Source organism: Rhinoderma darwinii, chromosome 6 (genome assembly GCF_050947455.1).
Source record: "Rhinoderma darwinii isolate aRhiDar2 chromosome 6, aRhiDar2.hap1, whole genome shotgun sequence".
Taxonomy (NCBI): Eukaryota; Metazoa; Chordata; class Amphibia; order Anura; family Rhinodermatidae; genus Rhinoderma; species Rhinoderma darwinii.
In genome coordinates, this window is record NC_134692.1 from 126,564,185 (window position 1) to 126,589,433 (window position 25,249).

Below are 25,249 nucleotides of genomic sequence, written 5' to 3' on the forward strand. Positions count from 1 at the left end.
TGATGCCAATGCTGTTTGAGAATGCAATGTGTGAATCAGAATTCATAAATTCCCATTCATTGGTATTATACAGAACTAGGGAAATGTCAAATTTCCCATACTCCACTTCTGTGCTGTCTGGTATTTGACGGCCCCTCTGTGTGTGGCCTGTAGGGGGTGCCGTCACATGCAGCAGAAACTTTCTGCAACTAAAAATAGGTTCCTTTCATATGAATGTGATTGTTTCTGCAGCAGGTGCATGGACTTCTGCAATAAAATCTGCCGTGTGTGACTGCAGCCTTACACCAAACTAAGAAATGGATGAACAGGATTTTTTTTTAGAGATTGATAGGAGTACAACTCAAGGACTTTTAGTTAAATATTGCGTTTTGAGGGGGGGGGGGGGCAGTTGCTCTCCGAAGCTGACAAACCACAGGCGAGTGATCGGTAGTCTGAAAAATGATGGCCGAGGATCTGGTGGACTCTTTCATCCCTAGAGTTTTTATAGCTGTTTGTGGTGGAAACTTTGATATTGGTGCCTAGTGAAAGATCTTGCGACATTTTACACAAGCCGCTGCTGCCAAAAGCAATGAGCAGCGTTTACCAGTCGTACCGCAGATGGCGTGTTTTTATCATTCGTTGCTGGAAAGCAATTCCTGATGGTGATCGGCCGATGTAAAACACTCCTATATTTTTGGCCCAGTTTCCGGTTTTACAAAACTGCATTTTTTGCAATGGTTTGGCATTTTTTTATTTTTGCTGCAATTTTGAATAGACAAGAGACCAAGCAATAACCAAACAGACGTGTGAATACACCGATCAGACCAACATCCTGTCCGTTATTTAAAATATTATTTATTTATTTTTTTAGATCAAGGCAAATGAGTTCAGTAGCCATCACTTATTAATAAGGTGCCATCAGAGCACATAACCGTGATTGTATTGGTGAAGCCTTTTATTTTGGTCCCATCATATTCTAATCCTGCGTGAACTTTTTCACACAAGTTTATGATCAGTCATTTTTGGTAGAATTGTAAGATATGTAAAATCCAGCCCTGAATGGTCCCAAGTTGTCAAAATGACACTATTAATACTTTGGGAGCTTAATCAAGACGGGTGTAAAGGAAAAGTGGAGTAGTTGCTCATGGCAACCAATCAGGTTGCTGCTTTTGTTTTTCAGAAATAAAGGTGCGATCTGCTGTGTTGCTATGGGTAACCACTCCACTTTTTTCCTTTTCACCCGTTATGCTAAACCTTCCCCCAACGTAATATTTTCCAACATATTCTACTGTATAGGCATTCGACGGGAAATGTCGCCCGTCGACTCCTGTCACCCTATGCTGCATGGTATATTTTGCAAGATGCCTCTGTATTAAATGGTGTAGACAACAACGCCATTCAATACAGTACAAAAAGGTATGCTGACTCATGGCTAGGACTAAGAATGCAGTTGGCGTTTGAAACGCGTAAGCGTATTGGTCCTTTGTCTTTATGCGTTGGGTGGATTTTTAATGTTTATACAATAAAGTCCTGCGATTTCTTCATGAAATGCTGGATCGTACCTTCTTTTTGCTGCTGCGGAAGACGCCTGGGCTGGAGCGAGGTCTGTGCACTGGATCGCTGAAGAGCTGGAAAAATATTTTCATTTCACTCTATGCAGACACCTACGTCAAGTAAATGGGGTTCTCCGGATACGTTTGCCGTTTTCTCCGGGAGCCTTCCTGATGCATACCGTACATCGAATATCGCTTTATCCGGAGTGCTCTCACATGGTATCTCATCTAGCTGGTCAGAATAACTTTGCTATATTTAATGCTGTATATTTAGACAATGACAATTCGGTAGTAATATTAATCCTCTACTCTGATCTATTTACATGGTCCCCATACGGGCCAGGATAGATGAGAATTTCCCATGCTGCATAGCAGGAATCCTGCGCAGTTGCGTTGCCACACACATGTACATGATCTGACCCTGTAGCTGACCGCACTGGATACACGCAGGACGTTTTTATAGATTTTATGCAGATGTATTAAATATTCATGTTCCTTGTTTTCTTTTGAAAGTGTTTGTCTATGGGAAGGCTGTAGGAGAGGACGCGCTGTTTTGATGACTCAGGATGGGTGTGTTCCTTTCCTGCCTCGGAAACTATTTAGCCTCTTCTGCAGCGCTCTGTTTACTCGTGGGCTCCTTCTTATCACTCGTGTGTAGTCCTGAATTTTGTTTGGTCTTTGGACGTTGCAGAAATGAGATGTGTGTATTTATAGGATGAGGCTGAATCTGCTCTGGTTAGCCAATTTGGAGCATGCACTGTTGCTTTTAAGTCGCTTTCAAGCATTTACTGTCTATTATGGAGTTCTCTGTAAAGCTGGACATACACGTTAAGATAATGGGGGTTTATCAAAATTAGTAGAAGGGAGAAACGGAGGAGCGGCCTGTATCCGGTCACTGCTTTATTTTTCCATAGGATCTCTGAAAGCTAAAGCGGTTACCTGATCCGTTCTGATGGGTAGCGTCCATCATAAGTGATCAGGTAACGGCTTTAGCTTTTAGCTTACTACCACTTTTCCCTTGCACTCGTTCTGATCTCCGCTATTCTGTTTTGAGCATTGGTGTATTTGTTTAAAGAGAATGGCGCTCTTAAAAAAAAAAAACAAAAAAAAAAACCTGTAAATGGAATTCATAGTGTTAAAAATTCTATTCCGCCATCTTGATTTTGGGAAAGCTGGGTAATTAACAATATGGCCGGCATAGTGGTAATCGGCAAGCTTTTCTGTCGTAGGGCACATTGACATGGGTGGGACGAGGGTTGTGGATCACCCTGTTTGGATCCTGTGTCCAGAGTCGTCATTTAGCCTTGGATATGAATGTCAAACTTTCATCCCACCCTGACCATCCTTATCGTAAGACATGATCGTCCATTCAACACACACCCAATAGCGTCATCCCCACTGTCCCGACAATGTGTATGGCCAGCTTATTAGTATGTATGTAATATAACACTGTAATGTTGGGTTTTTTTCTTTTGCACTTTTACTTGCTACAGCGTGATCTGAAACCTTGAGAATGGATTATTCCCATCTTCACACGTATGCTCCTCCCCAGTGTCTTCCCGAAAACACTGGGTACACCTATTCTCTAAGGTGAGACTTTGCTCGTCCCTCAAGCATGTTCTTGTTCCATGATCTTAGTCCGCAAGTGACATCTGTTGCCCTGTGCTTAGAGAGAGGATACTTGGGATTAGACCGTCCAGACAATGTGCAGTAAGCCGGGCTATAATTGTCCATGCACTGGAAAAGGTGAGGATCTGCCACTGACAGCAGCCGTCAGCGTGAAGGAGCAACTATGGAAGGCAGCAACCGGCGTCTTTCCATATGTTCTCAGCAGGACCGGTAATCCTCATATTTTGTATGTATTTACCAGGTCGCTCTGCATGTTACAGATCACTTGTCTTTCAAAAACTCCGTTCAACAATTTCTTCAATTTCCGAAAAGTTGGGCGAGGATTGAGATGGCTGCCAACTATTGCAGCGGTTGTCACTCAAGTACGCGTATTTTGGATAAACTGCTCCGTATTTAGCCCTTTAAAGCGTTCATGGATATTCCATCGTGGAGTACCTCAGCTTGCTTTCTTGTCGTAGATGTTCTGGTCCCACTTGCCTACAGAGGGTCTGCGCAGTTATCCGGACTCTGTGGGTGTTGCTATATGTGCTAGGTTGGCCAAAATATATAATTTTTAAAGGAGCCCTCCAGGAAAAAGTGACGTTACCCTTAGTGCTGGGCCTTAGATTTAAAAAAAAATGCCAGAAGTCATGTCCCACCCCCTTTAGTTCTGTCTTGACCTAACACAATTGATCAGTCTTTCCTGGAGTTTTTCCTTTAAGGCCTCATGCACACGACCGTAGCCGTGTGCACGGCCGTGATTTTCGGGTCGGCCGGCTGCGGACTGTCAGCCGCAGGCCGCCCGCAAATCGCGGGACATGCACATGGCCGCGGCCATTGTTTTCAATGAGCCCGGACCGCAGAACCGGGCCGTAATAAGACATGCCCGTTCTTTCTGCGGTCCGGGCTCCCGGGCCGTGCACGGACCGCAAAAACTACGGTCGTGTGCACGGCCCCATAGAAAAGAATGGGGCCGCAATTCTCCCGTGGATTTTCGGGGGAATTGCGGCCGCAAAAACACGGTCGTGTGCATGAGGCCTAAGGCTTCGTTCCCATCTGCGTCAGATCTCTGTTCAGGCGACCCATCGGAGCTTTCAATCCGAACGTAACCCTGACGGAAACCATAGGTATCCGTTTGCATCACTATTGATTTCAATGGTGACTGATCCGGTGCAAATGGTTTCAGTTTGTCTCAGTTGTGCAAGCGTTCTGTTTTGACGGAATGAATAGCGCAGTCGACTAACGACGGAACCCTTACACAACTGAGACAACCGCAAACCATTTGCACCATATCCGTCACTATTGAAATCAATGGTACAGAAAAAAAAATGGCGACCGCACACTGCGAACACTGTCACCTAAACCGCTAAATATAAATAAATCTACTTACAATAGGGAGGTTCTTAGCGCACATTGTGTTTGCCCACCTGCCACGACAAGGTGTCCTCCGTAGGTTGGGACCTGCTCTGCACATACACCCAGAACTAGGACTAAGCCTACATATATATCTGGGGATGGTAGGAACCAGCCTTAAAAAGGCTCTGTCACCAGATTTTGCAACCCCTATCTGCTATTGCAGCAGATAGGCGCTGCAATGTAGATTACAGTAACGTTTTTATTTTTAAAAAACGAGCATTTTTGGCCAAGTTGTGACCATTTTTGTAGTTATGCAAATGAGGCTTGCAAAAGTCCAAGTGGGTGTGTTTAAAAGTAAAAGTCCAACTGGGCGTGTATTATGTGCGTACATCGGGGCGTTTTTAATACTTTTACTAGCTGGGCGCTCTGATGAGAAGTAACATCCTCTTCTCTTCAGAACGCCCAGTCGATCTTACCTGCAAACGCTGATGCTGCTGCAGAATCAACTGTAGCCTCTGGTGCCGATGTGGCCGTCACGATGCAGGACCTGTGAGTGACGTCACAGAAGCTGGGCGTTCTGAAGAGAAGTGGATGATACTTCTCTTCAGAGCGCCCAGCTAGTAAAAGTATTAAAAACGCCCCGATGTACGCACATAATACACACCCACTTGGACTTTTACTTTTAAACACACCCACTTGGACTTTTGCAAGCCTCATTTGCATAACTACAAAAATGGTCATAACTTGGCCAAAAATGCTAGTTTTTTAAAAATAAAAACGTTACTGTAATCTACATTGCAGCGCCGATCTGCTGCAATAGCAGATAGGGGTTGCAAAATCTGGTGACAGAGCCTCTTTAAACTAATTAATATCACCCAGGGCACAACTGAGACAAATGGAGACCATTTGTGAAATCAATGGTGAAGCAAAAGAAACCTATGGTTTCCATTTGTTTGAGTCAAGGCTCCGTTTCCATTCACGTAGCAGCAGTCCGTGATGCCTCTTTATTTCTGGTTGTGATTGTATTCACAAGGGCCCCTGTGACGAATGTATGGTCTATTTAAAACATGGGCCACAGCTGTTCTCTTCACGTGGGCCGTGCACCTCTAACAATAACGAACTTAAAGGGGTTGTCCAGGATTTTAAAAACAAACCACACCACATGTTTCCATGTGTTGTGTACGATATTGAAGCTCGACTCCATTGAAGTTAATGAGGCTGAGGTGCAATACCACACCCAACCTGTGGACAGGTGTGGTGCTGTTTCTAGAAGAAACCTTGGTTATCTAATCCTGAAAAAGCCCCTTTTAGAGGCAGGAATTAGCCTGAGGAAAACGGCTCCTTTCTCCCACACATGGGATAAGGAAGATGGGGGCGTCATGCCCGATGTGGAAATAATAGTAGTAAAGGGTTGGGGGGTGCTATTTTCACTTTATGTATAATAAAAATACAACGTACTGAAACATGAGCTTGTGTGTGAGCGATTTTGTATTTGCTTTTTCCTGCGGAGTACATTGTTGGTAGCGGCTGTAGCCTGGCAGCTGGCAGCGTGTCTCCAGCGCCAATATCTCTACAGCCGATGAGTCAGATGTTTAGTATTTAGGTATAACCCCACCCGGTGATAGTATGTCGGCATAAACACAGCAGACATGTTTACTATGTGTGGCTTTTGTGGTAAAGTTTTAGTGTAGGTTTTGTTTCTCTTTTGACCGATTTTTGAAAACTTTTTTTTTTCCCCCCCTTTCCTAATATGTAAAGGGAAAGTCTAGAAGTTTTTACTTCTACTTTATGATGTTGGCTTCTCGTTTTGTTTGAAGGGATTTTCTGGTTTTATATAAATTAAGGCTCAGTCCTTGTATAAGGAGAAGTTGTACAGATTTCTGATAAAGTTTGCTTCAATTACTCACGTGTTTCCGAGATCCCTGCTGAAAGGGGTTTTCCCACCAGGGACATTTATGACATATCCACAGGATATGTCATAAATGTCCAAAAGATGCGAGTCTCGCCTCTGGGACCCGCACCTATCTCTAGAACGGGGAGCCCTAAACACCGTTCTACCTTCTGCTCTCGCTGCCTCCCGGACACTTCCTGACTTTGTGGTCGGGAGTTCCGAAAACAGCGTAACTCGCTGAGCTGTTTCTGTAGGTCCCATAGTAGTGAATGGTGGACTCACAGGCTTTTTCCATGACTCCTGGCAGCAGTAAAACAACTATTTACATGAAATATTAGTAGTACTTTTGTATTAACATGCGGATTTCACCCTTCTGAATACAATAGGTGAAACTTATTGAAAAGTCTGTGACTGTCACTGCAAGGTGTGAATGAGGTTTTCTAAAACCCTATTCTCTTGCATTGCTTGTACTTCAAAGATACATCTGAACCCACAAGTGAACCTGGCCCAAGAGGACACCCTTGCAGCTTCCCTTTCTCCTGGTGACACATTCACTTTAAGGCTGAGTTCCCACGGGTCGGATATGCTGCGTAAAAACTGCGCGGCTTATTGGACCTGGAACCCGTAGCACTTACATCTGAAAAACCGCACCACATTGTACGGTTTTTCGAATGGAATTTCCGCTGCGAAATGCAGAACTGGAAAGTAAAAACTTTCATGCCTCCACCCCCCTTTCCTGCACGTAGTCCACCCTCCTAAGATGACTTTGCAGGTAATGTGACCCTGCAGCATGTGATTGGCTGCACCAGTCACCTGGGATGAAACGTTATCCCAGGAGGCCGGTCTACAGGAAGGAGGAGAGCGTTCTGGGTAAGTGTGATATTTTTATTTAACTTTTTTTTTTGGAGTTGCAATTCGCAAGTTAACCCTGGCTTACTGTTGCGGGTTTTGCATCCCCACTGAATTCAATGGGGAAAACATGCTGCAGATTTAAATTCCGCAGGTCAATTAACGTTTATGCTGCAGATTTTTTCCGCAGCGTGGGCATGAGATTTTCTAAATGTTATCCACTTTGCTGCTACTGTAAATGCTGCGGAGTTTCCACACAGAATTCCGCAGCGTTTACGCTATGTGGGAACCCGGCCTACGGCTGGGTTCACACGAGCACATTACGTCCGTAATGGACGGAACGTATTTCGGCCGCAGTCCCGGACCGAACACAGTGCAGGGAGCCGGGCTCCTAGCACCATACTTATGTACGATGCTAGGAGTCCCTGCCTCGCTGCAGGACAACTGTCCCGTACTGTAATCATGTTTTCAGTATGGGACAGTAGTTCCACGGAGAGGCAGGGACTCCTAGCGTCGTACACAACTCCCTGCAGTGTGTTCGGTCCGGGACTTGCGGCCGAAATACGTACCGTCCATTACGGATCGAATGTGCTCGTGTGAATCCAACCTAAAGGGGTTGGCCAAGACTTGAAAAAAATCTGGCTGCAGGAGGTGTTATATAGCAAAAAAAAAACACTATACTTACCTGCTGAATCCCCTAACGCTCCAGTGGTACCCGCCGTTACTTGTTTATTTTTCTTTAGTAATGTGCCATACATCCACATGAACGCCTCAGTGGGGAGTCCAGCATGTACGGCACTTCACCGCTGCTGGAGAATAAACTAAAGCCGGCGGGGACTACTGGGGCAACGGCAGGGGATTTAAAAGGGGCACATAGTGTGGTTTTTATTTTATAACCTTTTCCTGCAGCCAGATTAATTTAGGACAACCCTTTTACGTTTGAATGGAAATTAGTTAAATGTTTGATTTATAGTGTTGGGGTTCATTAACACATTGAGGTACAATTAGAACGGCATTGAAATAAACGCATCCAAACGCCGCATGAGTTTTTAACGGCAACCACATTGAAAAAGGCATCAAATAATGGTGAAATTGTATGAGGTTTTTCAATGCGGGTTTCGCCACACTGCGACGTGTGAATAGACCCTTATGGTGGATGACTGACTTCACTACTTCTCCCCAACAGGCCAAGTGTAGTGTGACAGAAGTGCAGCATTCATTATCAGAAGACTATTTGCCAGTCCTAGAACATAACCAGCTATTGATTGATAATCCTGCAGGCACGTGTGGCGGACGCGTCAGTGCGGGGCTTCACACTACCGGCCTGTTGCACTTCAGTACTATTTGGCAGCCGACGTGCGCTGTGTTTTTGCCACATGCTGCTGAGAGACACATGGTTGTTGGAAATCGTGAATGACTCTTGTCAAGAGGATCTGTATAATGAGTCCATTGATGCAGACCGTGGTCTTTTCACCTTACCAGGCGGGCCTCAAGTGTTTAAGGGAGCGCAGTATTCCTCCAGGATTTTATCTTTTGCACTTCTGTACATGGATTTGCTTTGCAGATCTTTTATTATTATCCTGTTACTGAAAAGGCCAGACATGTGGTGCAGGAGCAATCCAACGATTAGGAAATGGCTGCAAGTTTACACTTTAGAGCTGCCAAGGACTTGCTGTAATGAGGGGATCTGTAGCCGTTGTCCTGGTCAGCAAGTACTGCAAATAATACAAGTCTTAGGCCGTTTCTTGTCTTTGGGTTTTGTATTACGGCTCTGTGCAACTTGGCGCTTGTATGGAGCGGTATTACAGCCATGTGCCTGAGCCCTTAGAGCATGCCCGCACACGCACCGCACACCACACGCGCACCCCGCACCGCACACCACACCCGCACCGCACACCACACGCGCACCCCGCACACCACACGCGCACACCGCACACCACACGCGCACCGCACACCACACGCGCACCCCGCACCGCACACCACACGCGCACCCCGCACCGCACACCACACGCGCACCCCGCACCGCACACCACACGCGCACCCCGCACCGCACACCACACGCGCACCCCGCACACCACACGCGCACACCACACGCGCACCCCGCACACCACACGCGCACCCCGCACACCACACGCGCACCCCGCACACCACACGCGCACCCCGCACACCACACGCGCACCCCGCACACCACACGCGCACCGCACACCACACGCGCACCGCACACCACACGCGCACCCCGCACCACACGCGCACCGCCCACCACACGCGCACCCCGCACCGCCCACCACACGCGCCCACCACACGCGCCCACCACACGCGCCCACCACACGCGCCCACCACACGCGCCCACCACACGCGCCCACCACACGCACACGCACCACACGCACACGCACCACACACACACACCGCACACACGCACCGCACACACGCACCGCACACACACCATATACATACCACACACGTAAGAAATGCCATGGTTTATCAAGCATTTCTATAGTCATGCACCATACGTAGAGCCTGCTGCATTTTGATACAAAAGCCACTGACAAAGTCCTACAAAAATATACGAAGAACTGTCCGCGGAATTGTATTTAAAGAAACAAAAAGCATCAAAATGCTGTTTACATCTGAATATAGCCTAAAGCAGATTTCAGTGGCCATGTCTCAACTACCAGAAAAATTGCTGCATTTTCCAGCAGGTGCTGCTAGAAAAAAACAAACTTGACTGTTCCGTCTGAATATATCCTTAACACGTGTTAGAAGCGCCGCGGAAAGGTCCGCATCGTATACAAGCCAAAGCACGCAAAGAAGTCCCCTGAATATTCACACCAAATGGTGCATTAATTGGAATATTTATGGACGGATTGACACCGTAGAAAACGGCTTCCAGGAAAAAAAGGGCCGATCGCATGTAGGAAAATGTCATCACAGGGGGCAGCCTGAACACAGAACAGGAAGAGCAGGGACGAGTTGCTATAGCGACGCAGCGAGAGGTAAGTATAGGCTTTATTTTGTAATCACAGCAATTTACACAAACCATATAATTTGTTGTGGAATTTGTCTTCCCCCATTGAACTTCATGGGGAAATTCTGCAATAAATGCGCAGCGAATCCGCAGCATAAATTGACATGCTGCAGAGTTATTCTTCGTACCGCAGGTCAATTTATTCTGGTGTTCTGTGCAGTGTTTTGTTTTTTTTTGGGTGGTTTTTTTTTATGCAACGTAGAGGAGACGGGTTAAAATCTCATCCACTTTGCTGATATGGTAATGTGCTGCAGACTTTCCGTCCGCAAATCTGGACAGAAAATCTGCAGCGAATACGCTCTGTGTGAACATACCCAGAGAGAGCGGTTTATTCATTGACACTGAAGGGAATCTGTCACCCATCAATGGAATGCTTTAAATTTTTTTCCCTGCACTGGGCAAGGATCTCCTAATGTCCGTGGCATGATAATTACAGATCCCCGACCACTTGGATCTTTCGTTGCATTTCGTCTGTGCGCTACATTCTCTGACCCCAAATTTTTTTTAGATGTTCTTGTTTGAAAAAAAAAAAAAGTCTATCAATTTGGGTCATGGTTTAAATCCCAATGAGCAATTTAAATAGTTTGTCTGCCTAGTTATTTTTAATTATCACCATTTTTTTTCTGGCTCAATGATATGTATGAAGATTCTGATGGACTCTTGGGGCAGCTTATCGGACCTCGGCTCTGAATCGAACCAACCTCCCCCTGTGCAGCGTGGTCTTAATGGGGTTGTATAAGATAAGAAATACAAGGCTGTTTTCTTCTAGCGCCACTCTTGTCCATGGGTTGTGTCTGGTATTGCAGCTCCGCCCCATTAATGCGAATGGGACAAAGCTGAAAGCAGACCATGGACGAGAATGGCGCTAAAAAAATGCAGCCTATTTTTATTAATGTTATACAACTCAAATAATGCGGAATAGTCTTGGAAACTGCCGCACAGGGAACCGGGCTGAAGTCTGACTTTCCAGAAAAACTTCACCCATAGTTCATCTTTTTGATGTTTCATGGTCCTTGTATTTTACGGTTTTATGTTTTGTTTCCCCCTTTAGTTGCATGAAGAGTAACCTGTGCTTCCCTCTTGTAGCTCCAGTTATTCCTCGGCCGCATTGGACTTTGAGAACTTACATAAATTGGATCCGGTGTTTGATTCTCCAAGAATGTCGCGGCGCAGTTTGCGTTTAACGAATACAACAGCCAACTTTTCTGATGATCTCCTCAATAGCAGCATCCACTCCAATGTCTCTTATTCTGGAAGTGTTTCTAATGACCGGTCAATTAACAGGCAAGTCGGGTACAAGAGATTTGTAAGGAATCAAAAAAGTGATCTGTTTTTTTTTTGGTGGCTTTTTTTTAAATTTAAGACAATGGTGTCCAGGATTAGAAAAAACATGGCTGCTTTCTAACCCGAAAGAGCGCCACACCTGTCCGTTGCTTGTGTGTGGTATTGCAGCTCAGCTTCATTGTAGTGAACGGGGCTGAGTTGAATACCACACATAACCTATGGACTGGAGTGGCGCTGTCTTTGGAAGAAAACGGCCATGCTTTTTCTAAACCGGAGCAACGCCTTTTAAATTACCGGACGTGTACAATGAGGCTGATTTTTGATTTTTTTTTTTCGTATGTCTCAAGGTAGAAGCTATTTTTCTCTTTTTTTCATCCAAAGAGTATATTTATATTTGTTAATCAAAAGTCAGAGCGACGTTTGCTAAATCCGAAAGTAACAACCAATATGGCTGCACTTCCCGTTGACCGTTTTTGCCTGGCTTTTCAGTTAAATAAAGTTTAACGACTGTGTAATGGTCAGTTTTACAATATATTGTGTATCAATTTCTCAATTATCAGGGTCTCTGCTTGCTGACAGTGAATGGGAAAATTTTTACTTGCATCCAGAGGCTGAAGCCTGTATAGACATACGTGTCAATGCTGAGAGTTTGCTACAGTTCATTCAAGTTTAGATAACTCTGTAAGCAAAGTATAACCGCTGCACAAATCCCTTGTCCTGTTAGGTTGGATTCACACGAGCATGTTCGGTCCTTAATGGACGGAACGTATTTCGGCCGCAAGTCCCGGACCGAACACCATGCAGGGAGCCGGGCTCCTAGCATCATAGTTATGTACGACGCTAGGAGTCCCTGCCTCTCCGTGGAACTACTGTCCCGTACTGAAAACATGATTACAGTACGGGACAGTTGTCCCGCAGCGAGGCAGGGACTCCTAGCGTCGTACATAACTATGATGCTAGGAGCCCGGCTCCCTGCATTGTGTTCGGTCCGGGACTTGCGGCTGAAATACGTTCCGTCCTTTACGGACCGAACATGCTCGTGTGAATCCAGCCTTGGGCTTCGCTCACATCTGCGTCAGGGCTCCGTTCATGGGTTCTGTCAGAGCGAATGTATCTTATATATGGTCGGTTTTAGTGTTACGGTGCCCCTACACATTAAATGAATTATGGCCAAACCCGCCAATTTTAGTTAACGATTGTGTATTGGGGTGTCCTGGAGTGAAAGGGATTTGGCACGTTTGATTTCATCATACCCGATCCTTTGTTCTCACGGAAAATAGGTTGCTGCCAAAGTTGTCTGTCAGCGGCTTATTGCCCTCTCCCCATTGAGTACTCATGTGAGCGTGACTGAGCGTGTATATTTGGTTGGGAGGAATAGCTGTTGGCCCAACGGGCATTTGGTATCCGCCATCTAAGGTGTGAGTGTGTGATCAGCTTTTAAATATTGTCTAAACAGCTTGTACCTGGAGTGAAATCCTTTGTGCTTGGGACTGTAAATACCAACGTTTCTACTGATGGCTTCCAAGTTTGTAGCTGCCATAGTGATCAGATATAACCGTTGGCTAATATAATATTGGCATCTCGCCCTTTTAAATACAGGAACGGTTCAAATCGCTCCAAACAGAGATCAGATTTCCCTCCCTGTCCTGCCAGTCGACTATAGGCGCTCATTACTGAGCTGTAGTCACCACCCCAGATTCACTTCAGGAGATAAGAGTATATCTGGGAATTCTCGGAATGCAATTGCCCAATAAACCAAACTTGCGCTCCCCCTGATGTAATGTGAGAGAGAGAATGTGAAATTTGGGGGTTGGCATTTGATTCCCGTTCATACAAATCTGTATTTTGTAATACTTCAGGTCTGGCAGACAACAGCATAACAGCAGCATACAGTCTTTATCCAGCAGCCGACATCTCTCAAGGAAAGGAGTTGCCAATGCGTCCTTCCAGAGCAGCTTTAGCACAAACGGCAATGATACATCCACGTTGTCCACCGTTTTAGATGAGTCGTCGATACGGGAGCAAACTGAGGTGGACCACCTATGGGGTGAGCAGATACATTGCACTGAAGATTGAGTGATCTGAATACATAACGTGAATAGATTTAGATAGATTTGGACTGTATGCATAGAGATATGCTCGGTATTTAAAATGTAGATGGAAGTAGAGGGTCCGACTAGCCCATTACAGTACCAGAGGTGGGCTCCGGCTCTGACACAATAATGGCTCCCAAAGTTTCAGCAAAGGCAGCCCTGTTTGGAGGTGCCCTCGGAGCCAATCACTTACCACCAGCGTCTATTTCTTCGAACATACCATCCGTAAGGTCTAATAAAAGTCTATGGTTGCAGTGATGACGGGTGGGCCACAGAGTTACTGCAGCCCTGCATCAAAGAAGGTTTAGAAGGGGGCTTGCGCTACATTTGATTTACTTACATCTAAGGTTCTGTTCACATCTAAATTTTTCCCTATGTTCGGTGTTTGCTCTAAGAAAGCTCTTGATGAAGAACGTATCTATAGGGCCCCATGCACACAGCGCAGGCCAAGAATGTCCTTTTGGTATACGCCGGGCCGGTATGGGATGGCAAACTTTTCTATTTTTTTTATTTATTTAGTACTATATAGGAAAGCATAGTTTGCAGTGCTTTGTTATGCAGAGGCACATAATGGGAGTAAATGGGCAATGTATGCCTATACCCGGGGGGTCTCTACCTCTGATGCAATGCACAAATGAGATGTGAACAGAGCCTTACCATAGAGGAGTTCCATTTATTAGGAGTGTTGGTGGTCCCATGAAACTATACGATAGGATAGTGCTGGGAGTGCTCCTCCTCCTCCATCCCTCCATCTCCCCCTCCATCTCCTCCTCCTCCATCCCTCCATCTCCTCCTCCATCCACTGTTGCAGCATATCACAGGAAGCCGGCCTGCACGCAGACAAGAGGGGCGCCTCATTTTGGCAATGCTAGTGAAGGTAAGTATTGTTTTGGCGCGGTCTTTCGGAATTGCCTGCAGGTTCTAGGTCGGATACGCCGCATACTTTTTATTTTGAATGCAGCCTATCAGACCTGTGTGAACATAACCTTAACGTTTTGGTTTTTTTTTTGGTTTGTTTTTTGACCATAGGAATACCATTTGAAGTACCGTCATATTGAAACAGACTTTGTAATCTGCTTTTGAAATTCTACTCCAGTCTCCGTCGATATTTTTACGTCCTGTTGTCCATAATGACTTCTACCTGTTTTGGTTGTCTTGATGTAGAAGGCCTCATACACACCACCATATTACAGCTCTATACAACTTCTGAGCTGTACGTGGCCCCAATACTTTACCCATAGAAGTTTATGGGACCATGCTGTACCACCATATACCTCCAATTTAATTTTCTTTTAGGGGAGGTGGTCTTGGTAATATGGATTCCTGGTGCATCCCATTTCTTTTGTCTGGGTGCCCACTTTTATAAGTATTTTTTCCACTTTATAAGCGCTGCACCAGGGTGGGGTTATTGGGCTCCTTCCTTGCAGTATACAGCTGGAAAGTAAATGATTCATGGAAAAAACATGTTTTAGCTGAAAATGCAGCAGCTTTTCTTCTGTAGAGAATAGTCTTTTTGTTGAGAACAAGGGAACGTTTCAGTTTTAGCGTGACGCCGCACCGCTACAGCTGTGATTTCAACAGCTCCCTTTCTGTTAATCACGGTTGCTTAGCAACCCATTCAGCATGCGCTGGATCCGTCTTTGCAATGTAATTTTTTTCTCTTGTATATGATGTGTTTATCCGATCTACCCCCTGATCTTGAGTACCTGGCTGAATTTTTAACGCGAAAAAGAAAATGTTAGCGCACTTTAATTTTTCTCTTGGTTTTTTTTCCCTATAGGCCTTGATCACGACGATCTAAAAGGTAAGTTAGAAGGTTGTACATCCTCATAACTTTCCTTTGACAGGTGAATTACAAAGATTAAGTCTCTATTTTTTTATTTTTTTTTTTATTCTCCCCCCTTAGCTGGGGACACTACAGTGATTCAGGCAAATGGAGATGTACTCACCGCGGAAACCCAAACAACCCTAATAAATGGGTACACGTGCAATGACTGTAGCATTCTCTCCGAAAGGAGTAACGTCCTCACCGCTTACTCTGCTTCTCGTGCGCCAGCCATGTCCTCCTACGCAGTGTCTACGAAGGTGTACTCCCGTGACCGGAGCCACAAGTCAAGTAAGATTTCTGATCTCCAACTATCACTCCTATTCTCCTCATTTGACCGGTTCGGCAATGATTTGGTGTCGTCTCTGCCGCAATGGGAAATATATGGAGGGTTGACTATTCAAATGTTTGGCCATTCATTACAAAAGCCACATGCAAAGCATTTCAAGTCTTCCTGCAGGACGTGCCGTTCTCCTGGCGCGGAGTCGGAGTGCACATTTTACTTGAATTATTCGGGACTTTCCAACATCCGTAAAGATAAAATGAATGTTTAGATAACCCCCCCCCTGTACATTTCCCTTGTGTTTTTCTAATGTGCCAACCAAGGCCATTCCTTGAAAATCCTTGTAATTCTCAATTTCTTTTTCGTTACATTTATTTGTAATTTTCCACTATGCATAGTTCTATGTAGCAATGAAGGGGCTAGTGCCACTCAAAGTGCTTGTCTTGGAAAAACGGAGGGGGTTTAATCTGCTGGATGTGGGTCTGATTTTTTTTTTGGGGGGGGGGGGGGGTTCCTTGCTTTATGGCGAGGTTTCCTGCAGCACCAGACCAAACAGAAGTCAGTAGTCCTTGGAGTTTAAGGTCATATCAAATCCAAGAATGCGCTGGTTGTGCTATTGTCCCCGTCTAGGAGTGTCCCTGTTTGTGTTCCTTTTTTCTTTTTTTTCTTAGGATGTTGGTAGGACTCTAATATTTTAGTGGGGTTTGATCTGCTGTATAATAGTGTTGAGAGCCCAGATTTAGGGCCCTTTGACACGGGCAGATACTCTGCCCGGTAAAAAAGCGCCCATCTCAAATACTGCAGGTCTATCGGCACTTGTTTACACCATGCAAACGGAGCGATGATCGGAAAGTATGGAGAAAAATGATATTTAATACGATTGTTCTTTCCGATACATTTGATTCTTGTCGGCAGAACGTCCCCTGTTTACATAGCTAGATGTGTTGCTGAGAAGAGACTGTTTTTCTGGCCAGCTTACAAATAGGCGTTTGCTCATTTGTGTACAGAGGGAAATTATCTCGTTCGTTCGTTCGTTCGTTCGTTCGTTCGTTCGTTCGTTCGTTCGTTCGTTCGTTCGTTCTTTCATATGTACGATCGTTGGCCCATGTAAAGGAGTTTTAAAACACATTTTCAGTCCCAAGCAGGACTAATGGGGGGTCATCCTCTTGCTCTCAGCATACTGCTGCCATGCAGCTAGGTCGTCCCTCTATCCCTTGGCCTACGGTAGGGCATATGGTCTTTTTCGCATCGGCTTCTTAAATAAGACCTGTCCGTTCTCCAGACATGTCTGAATTAGAAAACACTTGTATTCCGCATTAAAATAAGAATTCTGCAGCATCTTTCCTTAGAACTGTTGTGGTGTTTCTCTGTTGTTCCTCCTGGAAATGTATGAAAAAATGGATAGCTGGACAATGGCATTTATCTTGCCAGTGGGGCGTGTCCCTACACAGCCTGACAGTCAGCACTGATTGGACAATGTCAGTGTGTAGAGACACACCCCATTGAGAAGGAGAATAGTGACTCAAATGTCAATGCACTCATACGCTTTCAGGAGGAATAACCGAGGAACGGCACAACCAAGAGTTGTAAGAAAAGATGCTCCAGAGTTGTTCTCTTGGAGGGGATATAAGTATTAAAAATGTCAGGGCAGCCGAAAGATCCGATTTAAAAGGATTGTCCCATTAGGACCACCCCCGTCTGCCATTTTAGAAGCCCCCGCGGAGAGCTGTTCTGGCAGACTCGGCTTGTCCTTGCATTATGTGGACGGCCATTCAATGGCTGCTGCTAATAAAGTGTGTAACTGGCCGCAGCTTCCCCCAGCGATGACCGCGCCACGAGAGAACCACTTTTCAGACGCCTCAGTGTCCCAGTCTAATGTACAAGGGAAGAATCTGAGGAAAGACTTTTTTTTTCCTTTCTGCGACAAATCCTAAATCGCACCTTCGTGTTAGAAATGACTTGTTTTATGTAAAGTTTCAGACTTCTGATTTCTCTTGTTAGGAGAACTTCCTCATTATGCGCACAAGACAATGGTGCTGGTCAGAAGTGCGATGTCGTCCCTGACGGCACTGCTCGTGAATCTCTTTCACATGACAATGCTGAAGCTCCGTTATGAGCCGAAAGGTACAAAAAAAATGGTGCCCCCCCCCCTGCACGGTACGACTTCAGGCACTTGGCTTAGGGCACTTGGAAAGTGGGCTATTTTTTTCAATCTCCAATTTACGATATGTCAAGGAATCCGTTCTTATTGGCTGCTGCGCCCTTGTGTATTGCTTGTACTGTTCTTCTATCTGTGTTGTCTTTGTTTTTACTGTGTTGATTTGCAGGTTATGATGTCTACGTATTACTCTATATATTTCCATTTATAGACTGGAGTCTTCTGTTCCCTTTTCTGCTGCGCTCTAATGATCAGTTATATTTTCTTTTTTCTCGGTGTCTTTAACATTTTTTTTTCCCACATTTATGTCGATAAAGCGTCGTCATTGTTTAACGAAAAGTTCTGCGACTTCCTAATGTCGTTTGTTTCATCTCCTCACGTTGTTTAATACCTGCTTGCTGTCGTTTATGAAAACATTCTTGTATCCGGTCCGTAAAAACCTAGTACTTATCACAGCTGCAGGTTTGCTACAATCGTGCCCAGTCTAGGCAAAACCTATTGAGCTAAATATATTAACACACATGTCATATTCTGATGGTTTGCTACAGTGTATCAGCTTGAAGTCCAGGCTAAATTCACACTTGCGTTGTATAATCCGTTACTCTGATACGTTTTTAGATCAGAATAAAGGATAAAAACAGATCCGTTAAAAATCCCTATTGAAGTCAAGGGGATTTTTAACTTCATCTGTTCGCATCCGTTATGTTAGTCATTATTTGTTTTTTGACGGAGATAAAAATGCAGAGTACAGGAATTTTTCTCCGTTCAAAAAAAACTGATGTCTAACGGATGGGTTATTTTTTTTTCATTGGTGTCTATGTAAAACGGATACAAGCTGATTGTAATTCGCTATTTTGATACAATCCGCTGATCTAATAACGGAACATAGAACGCAAGTGTGAACTTGTCCTTAAAGAGGCTCTGTCACCAGATTTTGCAACCTCTATCTGCTATTGCAGCAGATCGGCGCTGCAATGTAGATTACAGTAACGTTTTTATTTTTAAAAAACGAGCATTTTTGGCCAAGTTATGACCATTTTCGTAGTTATGCAAATGAGGCTTGCAAAAGTCCAAGTGGGTGTGTTTAAAAGTAAAAGTCCAAGTGGGCGTGTATTATGTGCGTACATCGGGGCGTGTTTACTACTTTTACTAGCTGGGCGTTCTGATGAGAAGTATCATCCTCTTCTCTTCAGAACGCCCAGCTTCTGGCAGTGCAGACACACAGCGTGTTCTCGAGAGATCACGCTGTGTCGTTACTCACAGGTCCTGCATCGTGTCAGACGAGCGAGGACACCGGCACCAGAGGCTACAGTTGATTCTGCAGCAGCATCGGCGTTAGCAGGTAAATCGATGTAGCTACTTAACTGCAAACGCTGATGCTGCTGCAGAATCAACTGTAGCCTCTGGTGCCGATGTGTCCTCGCTCGTCTGACACGATGCAGGACCTGTGAGTGACGTCACAGCGTGATCTGGCAGAAGCTGGGCGTTCTGAAGAGAAGTGGATGATACTTCTCATCAGAACGCCCAGCTAGTAAAAGTAGTAAAAACGCCCCGATGTACGCACATAATACACGCCCACTTGGACTTTTACTTTTAAACACACCCACTTGGACTTTTGCAAGCCTCATTTGCATAACTACAAAAATGGTCATAACTTGGCCAAAAATGCTCGTTTTTTAAAAATAAAAACGTTACTGTAATCTACATTGCAGCGCCTATCTGCTGCAATAGCAGATAGGGGTTGCAAAATCTGGTGACAGAGCCTCTTTAAGCTCACAATTGCCAAGGCTTGATACCATTGTAGGAAACTGAGCAGTGACCTGGACTCGGTCTGTACAGCCTCTAGTTCCAAATAAGATGGTTTTATCCACTGACCGCAAGCAGAGATCTTGAAAGCAGGCAACTTAGAATTTTTATATTAAGTGAAGTTTTTCATTGGGCAATGTGGATGCTTTATTTACATAAACCTGATAAGGGTTTACGGGGGTGTTCTGGGTGTCGACTTTTAGTCACGCCTTAGGAAAGGCTGTCCATGTTTGATCGGGGGACTAGATTAGTGCTGGATCATTCTCAGGATCGATGTGGATCACGGAGGTCGAACCCCCATTGATCAAACATTGGTGGACTATCCTAAGGCTAGTCTCAACTCCCGAGATTCTTATTTAAAGGGTTACTCCTGTCTTATAAAGTATAACTGTATCATCAGCGGAGGATTTACCTCTGGGACCCCCACAACGATCCTAGGAATGAAAGGGCCTCCGCACTCATCAAGCGTTTGAGTTCCCGCTTAAGTTTTCCCTGCACAGTTATGCTCCTGGCCACCTGGCTGTGCAGGGAACTGCAGCATTCAGTTGCTTCATGCACAGCGGGTGCTGCTGTGCAGGGAAAACTTAGATGGGGACTCGGTGCCGGGCCGGCTTCATTCTCAATGTTTGAGGGTCCCAGAGGTCAGACCCCTTTGATCATAAAGTGGCGGCATATCCGTTACTGTATAAGGTGGGAATACCCCATTAAGCACATCTGTCACTCGGCTCCTATTACATTCAACTGTTAAGTGCCACTGTGCAAGCAGTAAGCAAATTGTATTCATATCGCAGCCAAGATTCTGGTTTCCTAGGTGTCATGCAAATCCAACCCAGACACATTTTATTTTTCCTTTTCCCCGTGTGTGTATGTATGTTCCAGCTCACTCAAATTTCTGTGGAAGTATGAATGTGAAAGACTATCAAACCGAGGACGGACATCTCCATATGAATGGAGAAACTCTTTGTAAGTATGACCCTCATGCATGTCACTCGCTCCTCCACGCGGTGGTTGTTTTGTTTTTTGTTTTTATACTTTTATGTTTAATACATGGACGCCAACTGCATATCAGTCCAATAGCTTTGACGTGCGTGTAGTTTATTAAAAATCTTAGCATTCCACTATTTCCCGGAGAATTATTTACCAAGATGGCGGGCACAACTGTTGACCGACGGTCTATCAAAATTGGTTGCTTTTTTTTTTTTTTGTATGGTCCCATCTCTTAAACAAATTATTTCTTAGAAATAATGCGATGGGAGAAAATAATATAAATGAATGTGGAACTATTAAAGACAACGTACATTGATATGTGTCTAGAGTTCACCTCCAATATCTCACTCGCCCTTATGTTACCCTCAGGGCTTCAGGAAGCTGAGATATTGGGAGCTGTTTGGAAAAGTCTTTCCACTGTGCGTCAGCTCCTCTGTACCTACAGGCATCCTGGAGAGAGAACATATGGGGGAGGGCACTGGGGGCCACTGGGCTCTCTCCATGTCACCTGCGAGCACAGGAACAGATAAAGAAGCTGTATGGTAAGAACCCCACCAAGCAGCTCCCTGTATCTAAGCTTCCTGTCCACTTGTGAATAAGACTTAGGATATTGAGGTTAAACTTAAATTTTAAGTTGGGTTTTAATTTTGACGGTGCCCGTACACGGAGCGGCTGTGCAGGAGAACGGTTTGTGATTTTTTTTACCACAGATTTGCAATGTGATTATGGTCTACGTGGATTGTACAGGTGAAGAACGTTAAAACCATATGCTTCACCTGTACGAGCCGCGTGGCCAAAAGCTTCATTGCAAAACTGCGGCAATGCACAATAAAACAGCGTGCCGTTCTGGGCCTTGTGGCACGCTTCCGCAGCGTGCCCACTTTGTGTGCGGGCATACTTCTAGTAGACCTATTAACTTTTTAGAGGCGGGTATGCTAGAACTGTATTAACTTATTCTTGTGATAACCAACAGGTGATGACTGTAAAGGGATGAAACAACATGAAAAACACACCACTGTCCACACGCAATCCTCACGGGCTAAAAGGGTGGCAGGGTCCTTGTGGCACATCTTTTCTTACACAGGTTCATTTTGCACATTTTATTTTCTGTTTTGACTTTTTCCTCACTAACACCCACTGTCCATGTTTGCACACTGACTAAACCAGACTCACGGCGTTCCAACTGGAAGATAAGATTTCTCTGTTGGCTTGTGCGCGCGCCATTTTGTGTCTTCCCCCTTGGCCTAACGCGTCGAACAACGTCAGGGATGTTACAGGAATTCTCCAGAACTTATTTTATTTTACATCTGCAGTTGGGAAACGTCACAGAATATCCTACTATTTGTATATAGGTCTGGGTGTCTTATACAGTGTGGTGTGTATATGTGGGAGAATCTTAAGGGGCCTGACCTCTAGCCCACCGCGTGCTGGCACATGTTCTCTGTATATCATTATTCCTGGAATGTATTAGACCAAACATATCGCCCTCCAGGCAGCAGACCTGCCCTGACATGGTGCCGCCGCCTCCATTCAGATGCCCCATTATGCAGCAGTACTTTTGGAAAACTAGTAGAATGATTTCTGCAAATCTTAAAGGAACGGTTACAATGATTTTCTGTATCTGTTGAGTTACATGCATGATATATATATATATATATATATTGGTTGTAGTGCACATGGAAATGCGATAAAGTGTAAGTTTCCTTTTGAAATACATTATGGAATATATTGAGGAGTTGCTTAAAGAGGATCTGTCACTGGTTTATTGATGTCCTATCTAATAGGCGCCATGATGCTGATAACTACAGTGTCTTTTTTTTTTTACCAGAAACTTTCGTTATTTGCCAAGTTACAAGCATTTTCTAAATATGCTAATTTGGCTATATTTGCCAAATGGGAGGTAACTTTCTTTTCACTCTGGGCGGAGTAATGTTTTCTGTATGACTCTGTCCAATCGGCATACAGCTTCTCCCGCTTCCCTGCCCAGCAACACAGCGTAATCATATAGTATACGGCTTCCATTCCCGACTGTGTTTCCAACTGGTGATACCTCCGGTTGTTTCACAGCTAGAATTAGAATCTCCTCTTTCATATGCCACCAGAAGCGCTGCTCTAGGTGGTCCACAGCTGGAGATATGGCTATATGAAGTGATCCCCCTTCCCTCCAGCCTCAGTCTCCCACACTATGTGAAGCAGCTTCATGCTGATAGGACAGCGTCAGAGGCTGTGAGGAGGCTCCGCCTCGGGAGAATCGCTGCTGTTGACACCCACTTGTCTAGTATAGCCTAGTTTGCATATTTAGAACAATTTTACTTTTTTCAGTGTGACAGCGCCTATTAGATTAGCTAGGAGATTGGGCATTACTAAACTAGTGACCGATCCCCTAACGGTTTCCTAATTATATCAGATTTGCGCCTTTTAGCTGTAGAAATGATAAATTGACAGTTGCGCATTTCAGATTCATGTGGCTTCTCTTAAAGAAACACTACTGGAAAATATGATCCTAGTAAAGGGCCCATAGAGGCAGTGCACGAATTCATGACTGAACCTTTTAGTCATGCACCGCCCCCTGAGGCCCGCCGCTAGGCATAAGAGTGTCTCTGTGGCTATTATAAATTCTGTGCGTAGGATCCAGACTACTGGAAAAATGCCTGTAACCTGCTGAATGAATTTCATTGGGCAACCCTGGCTCACAGGGCATTCATATTGTACAGGCCATCTTTTGAGATTGAAGTGTGTGGTGTGTGTGTGTGTGTGTGTGTGTATGTATGTGTGTGTGTGTGTGTGTATGTATATGTGTGTGTGTATATATATATATATATATATATATATATATGTATATATACACAGCCGTTCAAAGGGGTCGTGCTCTTAAAAGCAGAAATGGGGGTTTAACAGTGCAATGATGAGACCGGCGTCCCTTTTTCCAGTTATTGCTTTACTTTAACCGCACAGCTCTTCTTCTGTCTGCACTTTGAATAAATCTATATTCTATATTCCCTAACCTATTTGGCAGCGCTGTACACCGCATGCACGCGCATCAATGAACTCTTTATGAAGACTGGTCTCCTCTGTTTTTAGGTTACTTTTTAATGCAAGCCGTGCGCGGTGCTGGAGCTGCTGGATGGTTTGTATCCAGGAAGATGTTGTCGTTTCTTTGGTTGGCCATTGTATCACCAGGTTATTATTTTGATTTTGCTCATTGGAAAGGTCTCTGCATTTATTCACTTTCTTGTCGTAGTAAATCTTGTGTGTGGTGGTTCGGTTTATTTTATTTTTTAAAATTTTATACACTTCCTAAATGATCTAGTATAAGTTGACGTGTTCATGTTGTATGACGTCTTCACATTAATCACTCCTTGTACTGCTGTAATACACCTATGGTGTTTCCAGTAGCCGTACCTGGCCGTTCCACCCATTCTGTACCACATTTTTTTCATTCCAGGTCTTCTTGCATGCCATGGTGTCCATTTATCACCGTGTATTCATCTGCATGAGCTCTCGGCTTTCACTCCTGTTTACACAGTGTGCAGTCTGTGTCTAATCACTCATCTCTCCCTTGCAGGAAAGGCGGCATCTGGAATGTTTTGGTGGCTGGGCACAGGCTGGTACCAACTTACTACCCTGGTATCCTTGTTGAACGTATTTTTGCTGACTAGGTCAGTAACAAAAAAGACATTTATTCGTTACTTAAACATTTGTGCCAGTATTATTTTGTTTGTATTTCTATTTAGAGGAATACTCCAGCTAAAACTGTGTTATGCCTAGTACGTGGCCTGGGGGGGACAAGCATATTTCTTTTAATTCCTGTGTCGTACACCCCCCCCACCTCCTGCAGAAGGCATGTTATAGTGTGTACGTTTTGCTTCTATTGTTCCTTATAATACACAAGTATTGGGGTACGGATATGTCAATCCTTACCTTTCCATGATTTCGTGATAATCTGTCACGAGATGTCTATGCTGGATGTCTGTGTGGCCACCAGGTGGTGTTGATGTGAATTGCAGTGTGTCATGGGGTTTTGCTTACATGTCAGGATGTTGTATTAAACTGGTTTCATGAGAAGTTGGAGGTACTTAAAATGGTCCTACAGGCATTTTATAATGATGGCCAATCCTTAGAATGGGTCATCAATATCTGATCGGTGGGGATCCTACTCCAGCCACCCCTGCCAATCAGCTGATTTTTATCGTTTACAGTCACCGCGCTGTACACATTCGTTGCGGCTGTGCCTGGAGTGCAGTTCTGGTCCCGTTCAAGTGAATGCGACTGAGCTGCAATCCCAGGCTCCGCCACTACGGATACTTGCGGCGCTATGCCTGGTAAACATTGAAGAGGTCGCAGCGACTAACGGCGCAGACCCATTCATCAGCTAATCGGCAGGGTTGCCAGGAGTCGGATCCCCACCATTCTAATAGTGAGGACCTAAGACCCTATTACACTAGCCGATTTTGGCCAGTGCAGTGAGCGCCGATTAACGAGACAACTCGTTGATCGGCGCTCGTTTTCTCCTGCCAAGAGAAGCTATGTATGAGGACGAGCGCTCGTTACT

The 25,249-nt window shown here is 44.8% G+C and overlaps 1 protein-coding gene across 16 annotated transcripts in view; it reads left to right on the forward strand.

The window, feature by feature from the left end:
• Positions 1 to 25,249, forward strand: part of SUN1 (Sad1 and UNC84 domain containing 1) — a 59,307-nt gene that overhangs the window by 14,425 nt on the left and 19,633 nt on the right. For 6 of the 16 annotated variants that reach the window (XM_075830285.1, XM_075830284.1, XM_075830287.1 and 3 more), the window contains exons 2-10: positions 11,348 to 11,545; positions 13,405 to 13,592; positions 15,419 to 15,442; positions 15,545 to 15,754; positions 17,748 to 17,870; positions 20,590 to 20,673; positions 21,671 to 21,781; positions 23,779 to 23,877; positions 24,263 to 24,356. In XM_075830285.1, the coding sequence (XP_075686400.1) occupies positions 11,421 to 11,545; positions 13,405 to 13,592; positions 15,419 to 15,442; positions 15,545 to 15,754; positions 17,748 to 17,870; positions 20,590 to 20,673; positions 21,671 to 21,781; positions 23,779 to 23,877; positions 24,263 to 24,356 (1,058 nt within the window). In that variant the 5' untranslated portion in view covers positions 11,348 to 11,420. Of the gene's footprint in view, positions 1 to 3,025; positions 3,123 to 10,208; positions 10,230 to 11,347; positions 11,546 to 13,404; positions 13,593 to 15,418; positions 15,443 to 15,544; positions 15,755 to 17,747; positions 17,871 to 20,589; positions 20,674 to 21,670; positions 21,782 to 23,778; positions 23,878 to 24,262; positions 24,357 to 25,249 lie in introns of those variants that run through there. The other 10 variants (XM_075830281.1, XM_075830280.1, XM_075830290.1 and 7 more) reach the window with 9 other exon arrangements.